Source organism: Anthonomus grandis, chromosome 8, assembly GCF_022605725.1.
Source record: "Anthonomus grandis grandis chromosome 8, icAntGran1.3, whole genome shotgun sequence".
Classification (NCBI taxonomy): domain Eukaryota; kingdom Metazoa; phylum Arthropoda; class Insecta; order Coleoptera; family Curculionidae; genus Anthonomus; species Anthonomus grandis.
The window spans coordinates 4070553-4085462 of NC_065553.1; the positions used below are offsets into that span (position 1 = coordinate 4070553).

Below are 14910 nucleotides of genomic sequence, written 5' to 3' on the forward strand. Positions count from 1 at the left end.
GGACAAAACTTGGCGCAGCTTTGAAACAGATGGTGTACCTTTCCTTAGCTAGACAAACTTCAACTGCCTGGAAAAAAGAAGAAGTGAGTCCAATTGCTTATAAGAAATGGGAAATCCTACTTTAGGAATAAGAAATGACTGAACCGGCTTGAGAAAAAAACACTTCAACTAGCAAAAAACTACTTGGAAGAAATACTGAATTGCTCAAACAACTTCAAATATCTGGAATAAAAATTAAAAAAATAAGAAATGTCTCCAAGTACCTGGAAGGAATAGGAAATGACTCCAGCTACCTATCATGCCTTTTAAATATATAGGAATATAACTGAAAGAACTGCAAATTATTTTAGTACTAGTAAATAATTTTAATTCCATGGACAAATACCATTTTAACTGTCTGAAACAACTGAAAAATGACAAAAAACTGTCCAAAAGAACGCTAAATATCCAATGCGCAGAATCCCTTTGAGCATAGGACGTCACTCTTTAGTATAATCAAGCCGATCAAGCAGACGCACTGTTAATAATAGTGCCGCGGAAGATTTGATTTGATTGATTTTGCTTACCTTACCAGACAACTACTACGTTTAAAGAAACCCGAAATTCGGCTAGCAACACTAAACCTTGGTTATCGCACGGACAACCCGGAATGCCGGTGTTGGGAGGAGACCACGTTATCAGGGAGGGAATAGCACTGATTCTTTTAACTCAGAGTCTTTCATTGGTTTTTCCAGGGCTGTTCGCCTCTGATAACCCTCGGTGGGGCACGACTTGTCCATTAGGAGATCTATATACATAACAGCCCTTTTAGCTGCCAATTGCCTTTGACAATTACAATGCCCTACTTTGTGTGGAAACGATACAACTCTACTTCGAAATATTCAGAAGCCTATAAAATAATATATACATATAAAGAATCAAATAGCTTCACCTACAAAAAAATCTTCAAACCTGGTCTACCTACTGATCATAGCTATCCAGTCTATTATTGTAAAACATATACCTACACATATATACACAAATTTTTAAATATTCAAGCGACATCAAATGTCTAAATAAAAACCGTGTTTTTTCTCAATTATGTTATATTTTTAAGCAATTACCTGATTTGCAATAATAACAGTTTTTTTTTTCAAACTCAGTATTTGAATAAATAAATACCCTCCCATACATGATTAATTTATATGACTATCGAAACCCAGTTTTATTTAAAATAAACCTGCTATAGACAAAAATTACGTTATCTCCCTTATCTGTACAAAAATTCACTCGATTATTTTCCTAAAATGAGATTTTGTTGTATTTACTTTCAGTATTATCCCGTCAGCGTGCGATTATGTGTCATAAGACACTCGTATAGAGTGGGTGTGTTGTAATGTAAAATTAAGACTGATTTGATATTAAAAATGAATCTCTCCAAAATAAAGGAAATGTTTTCGTCAGAGCGGAAACGCGAACCCATTGAGAGAAGAAAATCAATCTGTTATTCAACAGGTGATCAATAACATCAAACTTATTGGTGCAAACAGCTGATTATATATTTTTTTTAATTCCAGGAGTCCCAGGCTTGCCTACCTGCGCAGGCGTGACGATGCGCGAAAAGAAAAGCGGGGCGCTGTCCCGTATGCAAAAACTAAGAAAAAGACTGTCTCACTCTTTCGGACGATTATGTAAGTATCTTTCCTTAACTAGAGAACGTTCATCATTAATCAAATCAGCCTCTCAAAACTATATCGGGAATGCAATTTTCATGTTTCCGAAAATGCATGCTCCCCATTGTCCAGCTGTTTATCTCATTTCCCGTTCGAGATTCGATCTTGACGGATTTTTCCAATTATGACAAAATATGATTTACGAGCTCATAATATTCTGGACTATTATCCCGTATCTTTCATTGTGCCGGGATATCATCCGGCAATATTTTATATTAATGGAACTCCTCGCCTAATCTTGGCGAATTCTAATGCGAACCAATTTTTTCGTGACTTGGATAAATGTATAGTCTTTTGTTATGTGGAGATCTTTTTTTCAGTTTTTTACGTCAAAATGTACACTAAATCGTCAATGTTCTCTAAAAATGCCCTTTAATTTAAAAAATCATTAAAGGAATTACATTATGTCGCTTTGAAGTGGTAGAAAACCCCATTTTCTTTGCCTGAAAAAGCGAAATTGGCTTTAAAAAGGGTAAATTTTCCTAATTTTGCTTTTATTTTTTTATCGGAAAGGGGCCTCAAAGAACCTAAATTATTTACGCGGAAACGACTAACGGCAGTGACATTTTTATAACGTAATTGTCGGATTAAGGTCTAAATGAATTTACAAGTTTAAATTGAATATGCCAGAAATTGTATAGGAACAGATTTGGGAATTTAATAATAATTTGATAAATGTTGCGCATAGATTTTAATTAAATGAAAAGTTTCATTATTGATTTTAATGTAGTACTAACGAGGATTCAATTTGGTTAAAATCAAGTGTAATTTATTGAAAATCACAACCAAAGCCTGATCAGAGTTTAAAAGTTAAATTTAAGTTGAACGTATTGGTATAAGCCACTTTGGTGTGTTTGTATACCAAATGGAAAAAACTGCAGGTTAATTGTGTAAAATTTGAGTATTTTAAAATTAAACTTAAGTGAGTATTGACAATGCAATTCATTCAGCGAGCTGCACCATGTACGAGGGTTGTCTTTTAAGTTTTGCATATGCAGCTGGAATAAAACAAAAAATAACTTTTAACGACTTTATTGTTTTTCAAAGTATTCTCCACGAAATTTAATGCACTTTTGCATGCGCTCAAACCAGTTGTCAAAGCTGTTATTCCACTCGTTTGTGGGTACTGTCAAAATTGCATTTTTAAAGGCGTTAACTGCTTCCTCTGGCGTCTGAAACCTCTGACCACGCAGTTCATTCTTGATTTTTGGAAAAGTATAGAAATCGTTGGGACTTAGGTCGGGACTGTACGGAGGATGATCCAATAATTCGACGTTTTGATAAGTTAAAAATTCAATAGTTTTCCGGGCTGTGTGCGAACTTGCATTGTCTTGGTGGAGGATGATTCGTCGTTGTGGGTTCGCTTTTCGAAGCTCAGCGATGACTTTCGGCAAACAAATGGTAATGTACCAATCGGCAGTAACAGTTCGTTGATTCTCCAAAGGAATTGTTGCAATATGACCTGCTTTTGAGACAAATGTTGCAACCATCTTTTTGGATACACTTCGAGAACGAATGACTTTTATTGGCTTTTCTTCATCTTGAAATACCCATACAGACGACTGACGTTTATTTTTAGGTTCATATGAGTAAATCCATGATTCATCACCACTGACAATGCTGTACACGTTTTTAGAGTTTCCTGCCTCAAAGCGGTCTAGAGTTGTTTGACACCACATCACCCTAGCTTCTTTCTGTTCTTCAGTTAACAGATGCGGTATCCAGCGGGAAACTAATTTTCTTACCCGTAATTCTTCATGCAAAATTTTTTGAATTGAGGTCTTTGAAATCGCCAATAAAGCCTCAATCTCACGATATGTCACATGTCAATCTTCCGTGATAAGCATACGCACAGCATCGATGTTTTCTTGGGTGACAGCCGTTTTTAGTGCACCTGACCTTGGATCGTCGCTAAGACTAACCCGTCCACGCTGTATGTATCGCACTGACGTTTTGAATTTAAGAAAAGTAAAGTTTGAGGTTAAGTTTGACTAATGACATTTAATTAGTGACGCCCTCTATGTTTCTATATGCAAAACTTAAAAGACATCCCTCGTATACAGCAAGAGATTGAGAGTACCATGAAACAAAAATGTTTACGATTTACTGTACTGACCCATCTAATAAAGATTAAGCTTACTCACCGGGGAATCTCAGTCCCCTTGATTCAGTCATGCCAACAACCATCAATATAGGTACTTTATGTTTGCTAATAATTTGCATATATCTTCTTTCTTCGACGACTAGCTAGTGTCCCCTAAAATAGTTAAGGCTACCCCAGACGCTCCACTGCCTCTAAGCAGTTAGCATCTCAACACTAGGAAACTAAGATAACATATACCGAAATCTTAGAATCCAAATGTGTCAATCGAGAAGACAAGTGAGGACCCTCTATAACTCACAAGACCAACTCGAAGGAACTGCGCGCTCAGAGGGCATCCCTGTCGATTGCTACACAATCGACCACAACCTGGTTATACCTCGCTAAACAGCGACAAACTTTGGTATACCATAAAACTCTAGCCATGGACTTATACAACAACAATATAAAATATTACTCACATGTCGACATGATTAACCTGTGCACAAAACAACCACAACCATTCTAATATCCACCTAGTGGACAAACACCACCACACCTGGTCAACTATGACCACTCTATATACAAGCCTCTTTATATACAAGCCTCTCCTTAAAAAATCTAGTTTCTTGCTATTACCAGAACGCCCGCGGCCTGCGCTCCAAGACCAATACCTGCTTTAGTGCTGCGTCTACTTCTGGCTATGATATTATTTCCATCACAGAAACTTGGCTCCAAAATGATATACTTGATGGTGAAATCCTTCCCAACTCATACGTAATGTACCGTTCTGATAGAAGAATTGACCTTGTTGCTGCTTCAAGGGGTGGTGGTGTTTTACTGGGGATTCTGAACCACCTCTCCTCGGAAGCCCTCGACCTCTCTGCGATCAGCCAAGAAATACCGGAAATCGATCTGGTAGGATGTAAAGTCAAATTTAATCATTTCATACTGTATATTTTTGTATTGTACGTTCCTCCTTCCATCGACTCCGTGCAATTAGAACGCTTTCTCGAAGCCTTTTCCATGGTTAATGCAATCTATTCTGAACATGTGATTATCCTGGGAGACTTTAATGTCCCCACTTATATTGAACACTCGGTATCTCCCAATAGTAAACGTCAACTTCTAAGTAATTTTTTTGATTTCCTAAACTATAAGCAATTCAATAACGTGGTAAATAACAATCTTCGCTGTTTGGATTTAATCTTTGCAAGCTTTAACATCTCTGTACTTAACAGCGGTGCATCTCTTGTCCCGGAGGATACCTACCATCCTTCTTTGTCATTTGAATTCCATGCAGGCCTTATCTCTCTCAATAACCTACCCCTTAATAAATCTGAAATAAAGGAATTTAATTTTAGAAAGGCTAACTTTCCGCTTTTGTATCAGCTGCTACTAGATACTGATTGGTCGCCTATCATGGTGCAGCAGGACGTCAACTCCGCATGTGATGTTTTTTATGATATACTGAACAACACTTTCGCTAGAGCGGTACCCTTCAAGGTAAAACGTAAAAGACGTTTCCCTCCCTGGTTTTCGGCTGACATAATTCGTAATATATATAAAAAGGAAAGAGCATTTCGTGATTTTAAGATTTCCAAGTCTAAACAACATCTAGAGATATTTAGATCTCTGCGCAAGACAATTAAAGCTCTAACTGCACAAGCCTACAAAATGTACATCCATAGTATTGAGAACAAAATAACCTCCGATCCGAGTGAATTTTGGTCTTTTATTCGAAGCAAACGTAATCAGTCTCAAATCCCCGGCTCAATGAAGCTTTCTAACCAATCATACAATACGCCTGACAGCATTGTGTCCGCTTTTGGAGATTATTTCAGGAGTGTATACACGAACTCACTTCCTAGCGATCATCCTGTCGTCTCTGAACCTCCCTTAACTTGCATAGACGTCGTCGCGCTCGCGGCGACCGACATTATAATGGCGAGCAAGTGTCTCAAAAGCAAAATGACCTCTGGCCCAGATCTAATTCCTAGTTTTTTAGCTAAGGACTGCTCTGTTGCACTTACAGACCCTCTGCTCCACATTTTTAATCTGATCCTTAACACAGGTATTTTTCCCAATATCTGGAAGCAAGCTAAAGTTTGCCCTATCTTTAAAAAGGGCGATGCTGGAACAATAGAGAATTACCGCCCTATATCCATTCTGTGCAATTTCTCAAAGTTATTTGAGTTGGCTCTCTATAAATTAATTTTTCCCAAGGTTAAGTCCATGCTGGCCAACGATCAACATGGCTTTGTTTCTGGCCGCTCATGTACTACAAACCTAGCATTCTTCTCTCAGTTTGTGTGCGAAGCACTTAACGATAGAAGTCAAATCGATGTTATCTACACAGACTTTCAAAAGGCTTTTGACCAGATTGACCACTTCATCCTATTAAATAAGCTTGAACGCCAGTTTGGATTCTCCGATCGCTTGATAAAGCTCCTTAACTCCTATTTAGTTGACCGCTCTCAGTTTGTAGTGGTCGAAGGCTTTAGATCTGCTTGTTTTTCACCCACCTCTGGAGTTCCTCAGGGCTCGAACTTGGGCCCCCTTCTCTTTAACGTTTTCGCTAATGACTTGATCTCCACCCTCAATTGCTCTCGGTTAGCATATGCTGATGACCTAAAGCTTTTCCATAGGATTGACTCTATAGCAGATTGTGGTCTACTGCAAGAGAACATGAATGCTGTACACCATTGGTGCACTTTGAATCGGCTTAACCTTAATGTTTCCAAGTGTAATGTGGCCAGCTACTTTCGTATCAAAAGTCCAATTACCTTTAATTACTCAGTTAATGGAGAGTCTCTGGCAAGGTCTACCTGTTTCAAGGATCTTGGAGTCACCTTTGACCAAAAATTTTCTTTTATCCCTCACATCGAAGATACTGTTTCTAGAGCTACTCGCATGCTAGGCTTTATTATTAGAAATTGCAAACTTTTTTTGAACACTGCCACTGCCAAAACGCTCTACTATGCATTTGTTAGATCCAGGCTGGACTACTGCTCCCTCGTTTGGTCTCCCATTTACAACCAGCACATTCACCTATTAGAATCAGTCCAACGGCGATTCCTTAAATGTTTGGCATTTAAGGATGATGGAGTCTATCCTCCAAGGGGTTTTGACCATAACCTGCTGCTCTCTAGATATACTGAACGGTCACTTGCGAAGAGGAGAGAGATGCATTCGGTGAAATTCTTGTTTAATTTACTTAACCATAAAATTGACTGCCCATCCCTTTTGCAAAGGATTTGCTTTCATATACCACGCCTAGGATCCAGACAGTGTCCAGTTTTTAACTTGGACACAGCCAGGTCCAACATTCTGTACCAGAGTCCTATTCACTTTATGTGTCAAAACTTTAACACTATTGCTGATTCTTGTGACATTCACCATGATGATTTGGCACTTATCTTGAATCACCTGCGTATGGTTGGTGGGGGAGGCTAGGTTATTTAGTCTTTGGTTATTTAGTTTTTAGCTTGAATACATTTATTTACTAATTTTTTTTTTTTTTTTTTTGGTCTTTTGATTTAAATTAATTCTTGATTCTTATCCTAATTTAGTGTTGATTTTTTATTATTTATTTTCTCAAGTTCACTACTTTTTTTTTTTTTTTTATTATATAGCAATTCTTTTGTAGTTCTTTTATAGTTTAGTTGCATGAATCTAATACAATTCATGCATTCGTACATTTATATATTTAATTGATTTTCCTGTAACTGGGTATATGTAACCTGTTGGAAATAAAGCTTATTATTATAAGGCGAAGTGCTAGCACTCCTGCCTCTTTTACTTCTTTGGGTCTCTCTGAATCTCTGCTTATATTATTATTTATGTTTAGGGTATAGATTTTCAAGGATGTACGATAATTCTCAGGCGGTTGAGACACTTTTAAACGAATACAGGTTGTTTATAAAATATACGTTTTTTAAATATATTAAGATATTTTACATAATAATTTTTAAGATACTTAAGTCAAGTCGAATTTATATAGCAATTTAATATGTTTCTGATTAAACCTTTGATATACTAAATAAAGAAAGTCGTAAGTTAATTAGTCAAGAAATATATTTCTTTTAGAGTCTGATGAAAATCAGAGTTCAATTAAAATCGCATTTATATCGCAATTGTATGTGTTGTACATTTGTGCCTCTATAAATTAAATAGGGAGGGTCGCGAGTTAATTGGTCTTTGCGATATGATTTTTTTAGAAAGAAGCCTGATGAAATGAATGTTTCAAAATTTGTAAAAAATTTAAATTAAGGCGAATTTATAAAGCAATTTTATGTGTTTGTAAATGAAGTTTTTAAATACTAAATAGAGAATATCTTTAAATTCAATTCGATCAAACTCATGTTGAATTTCTTAAAACCAGTTGATTAAAAATAAAATCCAAAGCCTGAGTGTCAAATCAGGCTTTAAACGTTTCGATCTATAGTCGAATTTATATATATTTATCATTTATTATTATAATTATTGGTATGTTGTAGATAAGCGTTTTGTATACCAAATAGAAAAGACTAAGTTAATTTTAAAATATCGATTTTGATCATTTTAAAAATACTTAAATCAAGCCGAACTTATGTTTACTTTATGTTTTGTTAACAAACCTTTATAAATTCAATATTATTAAATTAAACCCTCCCTGGGTTTGCAATACAATTGGCCATTGCTCTCTTGAGATTTGATTTTTTAAATTTAAGTTTGCAAATGCGTGAGAGATTTGAATCAAGACGAATTCATAGGACATTTTTAGGCCACAAGTAACTTGGTCATAGGTCCCGGCGTAAGATTTGAATTTTTTACAGATGCCTCTAAAAAATCAGGATTTTAGTTTAAGGATTTAAAAACAAATTAAATCGTATTGTTTGTATTTTTAGTTTTAAATGAACCTTTTATAAGTTACACAGAGAGGGTTGCAAGTTAACTAATCATTGTTAGCGTGAAATGTGATTTTTTTTTAAAGAGGCCTTCGAAAACAGCAGATTTAAATGTTAAATTCTTAAAATATTTAAATCAAGTCGAAATAATTTGGCTCCCTTTTTTTTAGGACGAAATCGCTTTATTCTATATTAACGAATGATTTGTCGTACAGGGTGTCCCAAATTCGAGTGATGAATTATGTATGAATAAGTAGCTACCACGGAGATCTGGTATTTCACACATTCTTAGACTCCACTACTTAAAAAGGCCAAAATTTTAACCATAAACCACATCTTTACAAAATATTCCTCTGTATATAGGATACTTTTTGTTTTTTGAAAATATTCCTATTGGTTGGTTTGCATTGGTCTGTAATCTTCTTAGCCGCCACGAAGATCAGACTCCGCTACTTAAAAAAACCAATAATTCCAAAATTATTGCTTGGACTGATTTGAAGTTAAAACAACATTTGTAGATAATATTCTTTTGGATCTCATCCTTTTGATTTTTTGAGAATATTCTAATTAGTTTCCAAGATATTGGTCCTCAAAGTGAGTTGATGATCCACCTTGAAAATTCAATATTCCACTTGTTCCTGGACTCCACTACTTAAAAATACCAATAAACCAAAATTCTGGCTTGGACTGGTTTGAACCTTAAACAACATTTTTAGAAAATATTCCTTTGAATATCATCTTTTTGGTCTTTTGAGATTATTCCAATTTGTTTCCAGATTTTTTATTTTTGTTTTCCGAATTTATGTAACAGTTTTATAGGTTTGTAAATTAATCTTTTATATGGTGTATTTGTACATCATATATATGTATTTATATGGGAAAATACGTCTTTATATGAGAGAACGTCCTAACTAAATTAGTCAAGAAATATATATATTTTTTTTGAGTCAGAAAATCAGGGTTCAATTAAATTCGAATTTATTTATCGCCATTATACGTGTTCTATTTGTGCCTCTATAAATTAAATAGGAAGAGTCGCCACTTGGTTGGTCATTGTTAATTTGCAATATGATTCTTTTAGAGAAAAGCCTTATGAAATCAGTGTTAACTTTTAAATAATTTAAATCAAGTCTAATTTGTATAACTATTTTATACGTTTGTGACTGACCTTTAATACTAAATAGAGAAAGTCGTAAGTGAATTAAAGCTGAATCAATAAGGCAGGGGAGGAGGTACGGCATTAACGAAAACAGCCAACTCATGAAAAAGAAGATTTTGTATCATCCAAAAGTATTTTTTTTTTCTGAAACTCTGTCATATTTTCTTAAGTTAAAAATAGACCTGCAGCACTGATTTTGATTACAGAAAAATTAAATCTTAAAGTAAGTTTTCATTACAGAACACTAACTTACTAGGATTTAATTTTAAGGTATTCCTCGACGAGAATATTGTAACACTTAATAAATCTTCGTTTATTCTACAACCTCCCAATACATTATCAGCTTTAAAATAATAACAAATTTGCGTATCATCCGCATTAATATCTAACGATCTTATACATGTCTGCTATGTACATTAAAAGTAAGATAGGGCTCAAGGCAGATTCTTGTGGTCCACCAGAAGTTATACATTATATTGATATATTTATATTATATATTATAAAAGGTATTTGACTGAGCTTGATTTTTGAAGACCACCGGCTGCTTCCTTTCAGATAAGAAGTTGCATGAATTATTATCGAATCCATAATAGGCCAATTTTGCTAAAAGCAAGCTGTGATCTATAACGTATCGAAAGCTTTAAAAGTCAAGCAATCCTAGTGCTGTAGTATCACTCCTATCCAAAGCCTCAATGATTTCCTGAGTAACTTTTATTAAGACGCATGTTGTATTGCGCTCCTTTCTGAAATTATGTCATGTGTGATAAAAAAAAATTTTAAATTTGTGGTTGAATAAACTTTCCTAAAACTTTTGAAATTACTGAAATAATTGATAAAGGCCAAAGGTCGCAGTATTCCTTTAAACTACTGATTTTAGCTAAAGGCAATATAAGAGAGGTCTTGCGAACATCAGGATAATAACCCCTTTTCAAAAATCAGTTCGTTGGTTTGGTTCCAAATGTGGCTATCTTCAAAAATTGTATTTTTGAGCTATTTACATAGCCTTGTTGAAAACAAGAATTTCTAATAGTTCCAAAAGGGGCTATATCGATAAATTTAAATTTGGCTCCAAAATTGGCAATTTGAAAAGTGTCTATCTACTCTTCAAATTATTTTATGAGGTCCAAATATGTTTAAAATCACATAGCTACTTTTGGAACTGTGAAAATATATTTTTGTGAATTCCATACCTCTCCAAAATCACATAGCCTGTTTTGGAAATAATTATTTTAAGTAAAATTTTGGCGCGCTTTGCACTTAGCTACTTGTTTGGACGTATCAGCTGATTTAGAACGCTTCATTTACGTTTTTTAATTCGTTTTTTTAAGCGGTCAGTTGTGGAAAAAATTTTTTTTTTTCCAAATCTGTGAAATTTTATCTGTGCATTAAGGATTCTAGAATAAATGTATGTAGAACAATGCTACTTAATACCCTTGGTGTTAAAAAGGGATTTCTGAATTTTGCCATTAAAAAATGTGTCCCAAATAGTAACACCACAGAAAAAGATAAGTCAATCAATTCAAAAAAAATGTACTTGGATCCAAAATTGAACCTAAAGCAGATGCACAGGTTATACCAAGAAGCTTGTGCTAAAGAAAATATGGAATGTTTAAAGGAGTCATTCTATCGTCATATTTTTAATTCTCATTTTAATCTATCATTTCATAAGCCTCGAAAGGATCAATGTCATGTACATCAATGTCAACATGTACAGCGTATGAATCTGCTAACACGGAAATCAAAGTAAATTTGCTGCAAAACTATGAAGATCACATTAAAAATAAAGAAAGAGCCAGACAGAAAAAAAAACTTGGATAAGAATGCAGCAAAGGAAAGTCCTAAAGAAATACGTTCCGCCAACTTTGATTTGCAACAAGTATTGTATGTGCCAACAGATCCCACTAACCCCATTCTTTTTTACAAGACGAAGTTAGCCACATACAATTTCACTATTTTTAACTGTGGAGATAATTCTGGAAAATGCTACAAGTGGTCTGAAGTAGAAGGTTCACGTGGCCCATGCAAAATAGCATCTTGTTTATTCCACCATCTCAAAAGTCTTTCTACATCCATTCAAAATGTAAGGCTCTTTAGTGACACATGTGGAGGCCAAAATAAAAATCAATTTGTTGCCGCTATGTTTATTTATGACGTACAAGTTTTACCGATAGAGGTCATTGACCAAAAATTCCTGGTTTTAGGACACAGCTAAATGGAATGCGATTCAATGCACGCAAGAATTAAAAGTGCATCCAAAAATGTCCCAGTTTATTTGCCGCATGAATGGGTAACCATTGCTCGGAATGCAAAAAAAATGACCCTAAGTACGAAGTTTTTCAAAAAAAAGACATAGCTTTTGTTGACTGGAAAACCCTGGCAAAGCTAATTATGATCAACCGAAACAAGGATCAAGATGGGAATGTGGTTAATTGGCATCATATTAAGTGGATTAGGTATGAAAAGGCATTCCCTTCTACAATGAAAATTAAAACAGATTTTGATGAAGATTTTCGCAGTATAATGATTCTTCCACACAGAGGAAGACGATTGACAGTTGCTTCCATGGAAAAATGTCTCAAACCCTTACATGAGGAAAAGAGGAAAATTTCAGCATTAAGGCTGAAACTAATTTAAAAGAAATTTGCAATTCTGGAAGTGTCCCAGATGACTGCCGGCTCTTTTTTACAAGTTTGCTAAGTAGTGACGAAACCATTGATGAGGATGAAACGGTGGTTCCAGATGTAAATGACCCTGAAAGTGAAGACTTTTTCTTACAATAATGTTATTAATAATTATTTTTATCTTTCATTATTATGTTTAGAATTAGTTCTTTAAGTTTATAGCTTTTCGCATCACTACAACTTTGAGAAAGTATTATGAGCCACATATGGCTATCTGCATTTTTCCTGTTTAAATTAGTTATTATTTATGTTTTTCGAAAACCTGGGTAAGAATTTTTTTTTAAATTTTATTCAAATAAAAAATATATAAGTAAAAAGATGAGTTTTATTAAAATGTGTTTTTTTATAGATTTGATTTGATACAGCCTATTAAACTTTATTTTGTGTTTCCTAAATATAAAGCATTTTGTAGATAGCTACATATGGAAACACACCATCGAGTTTATAATATGAGTTATGTGGGGAGCAATGTCAAATGCAATGTTCGTATTGTATCTCGGCGAATACGCGCGCTAAGATATAGTCACTGTGATTTAAATCTGCATCTTCAAAGGTTTTTGGCTGACCTGGACGCGTATTGGCATTCTATACTATTATTCAGATCGGCCATACTTTGAATCGTGGTAGACTATGTCTACGTTATATACCACAATTTTAAAGCCCATTCTATACTTCGATTCAGAGCGTAAGTAATATTTAGTATTCTGAGATGCAGTATATAATAGGTTTTATTTTAAAAGCAGTTTTGTAGTTCAATATATACTACGTCTCAGAAAAATAAGAACAGAGCGCGTATTCTGTATTCTCCTAGGAAGGAAATTTCTTTCTATGCAATACAAATTTATATGGCATAAAAAGATATTTATTTCTTTCCTATGACGATACAGAATACGCTCTGTTTTCCTAAATAGTTTTAGGGGTCATGTTTTATTGCCCATAATATTGCCATCTTGAATAAAGTAAGAGAACAGTAGTATTTACTTTAAAATTATTATATAAAACATGAATTAAAATGATTCTTCTTCTGTTAAAAAATGTTTATTAAATGTATTTGTAAATATGTTTATTCATATTTACAAATGACATTAAGTGAAATAACATAAATATTAATTTATGAAACTATTAGGTAACTAAAATGTAACTTTTTTCATTCATTATTCTTCCGAGAAATCTGAAAAAAAAAATTATTCGATCAAATCTAAATAAAACAATTTTATACAAAAATTTTCAATTCTGAAACTTTTAATAAAATATACATTTTCGTACTTAAAAAAAAACCTAAACTATGTTATCCATGTATTTACCTTAAAATGATATTTTTAGATATCAATAGTGTTTTCTGACTTAAAAAAAAATAACAACACGGCAAAAAAATTTACAGCTATCAAAACTAGCTACAAAGGAAAATCAAAATGTAAGGCATTTTAATAAAAATATTAACATATACTGCTGTAACTCAGTTTTCTAAAGAAAATATATAAAAGTAATGACAAAAAAAATTAATGTAAATTTTCTTTTCTTTCGTGACATTTTGCATTTGGTTGATTCTTAAAAATATTTTCTTCTAATTTATGTTTCCTTTTAATGGTCTTTTTTAGTTCCTTGTTGGAAGGTCTACCCGATTGAATACGCTTTTTTCCAGATACAAATCCCTGTCTTATTCGTCTTCTACTAATGGAAGTAGGTTGCACGCCTATATATTTTGAAGAACGTCCCTTTCTTAAATTGCAGAAAAATGTCGCCAGTTGTGTCGGTGTGGTAATTTTATTTAACTCAGCATTTCCTTTGATAATGCAGTTTGTTAACTCCACAGACCCATTTTCAGATACCATTTCTAGCAGCCTGTCGAAATTATCTTTTAAATTATTAAGAGCTGAAGAGTGTTTTTTGCCAGCTTTTAAATCATTTGATTCTTTGTCTAGAACATTAGATTCATATATTTTTTCAGTTGCTGCAATGATCTGCTGCGTTGCACTTTGACATGGTACATTACTTAAATGGCTTTCAGAATGATCACCTAAATCCATATTTTCAAAAAAAAACGTTTGAAACACTGTGTCCAAGAGCAAAATGTTAGCAAGCCCTAGCTTTGCTAACATTTTTTTGTCAGTTGCAGTAAGTAAAGGAGCATTTAAAAGAAAAAGTCCAAATTTTTGTTGCACAGCACAAAAATGCTTACAAAACTTGCCGCCTATTCCGAATATACAATCACACGTTTCCAAAGTGGTATCTACAGTGTAGATAAGTGTGTTATAATTACTGCTTGTTACATAATATATATTTTCATTATTTTTTTCACAGTAGAGCTTTTCAGTTTTATCGCAAAATTTACTATACAGAATTTCATTTTTCGATGATCGACTACTAGCAAATAACAGCAAACGTCTCT

At 33.9% G+C, this 14910-nt stretch overlaps 1 protein-coding gene across 3 annotated transcripts in view; it reads left to right on the forward strand.

Annotated features, from left to right (window-relative positions):
- The window catches only part of LOC126739570 (cyclin-dependent kinase 14), a 275956-nt gene that overhangs the window by 65189 nt on the left and 195857 nt on the right, over positions 1–14910 (forward strand). For 2 of the 3 annotated variants that reach the window (XM_050445325.1, XM_050445328.1), the window contains one exon: positions 1557–1670. In XM_050445325.1, the coding sequence (XP_050301282.1) occupies positions 1557–1670 (114 nt within the window). Of the gene's footprint in view, positions 1–1337; positions 1495–1556; positions 1671–14910 lie in introns of those variants that run through there. The other variant, XM_050445326.1, reaches the window with a different exon arrangement.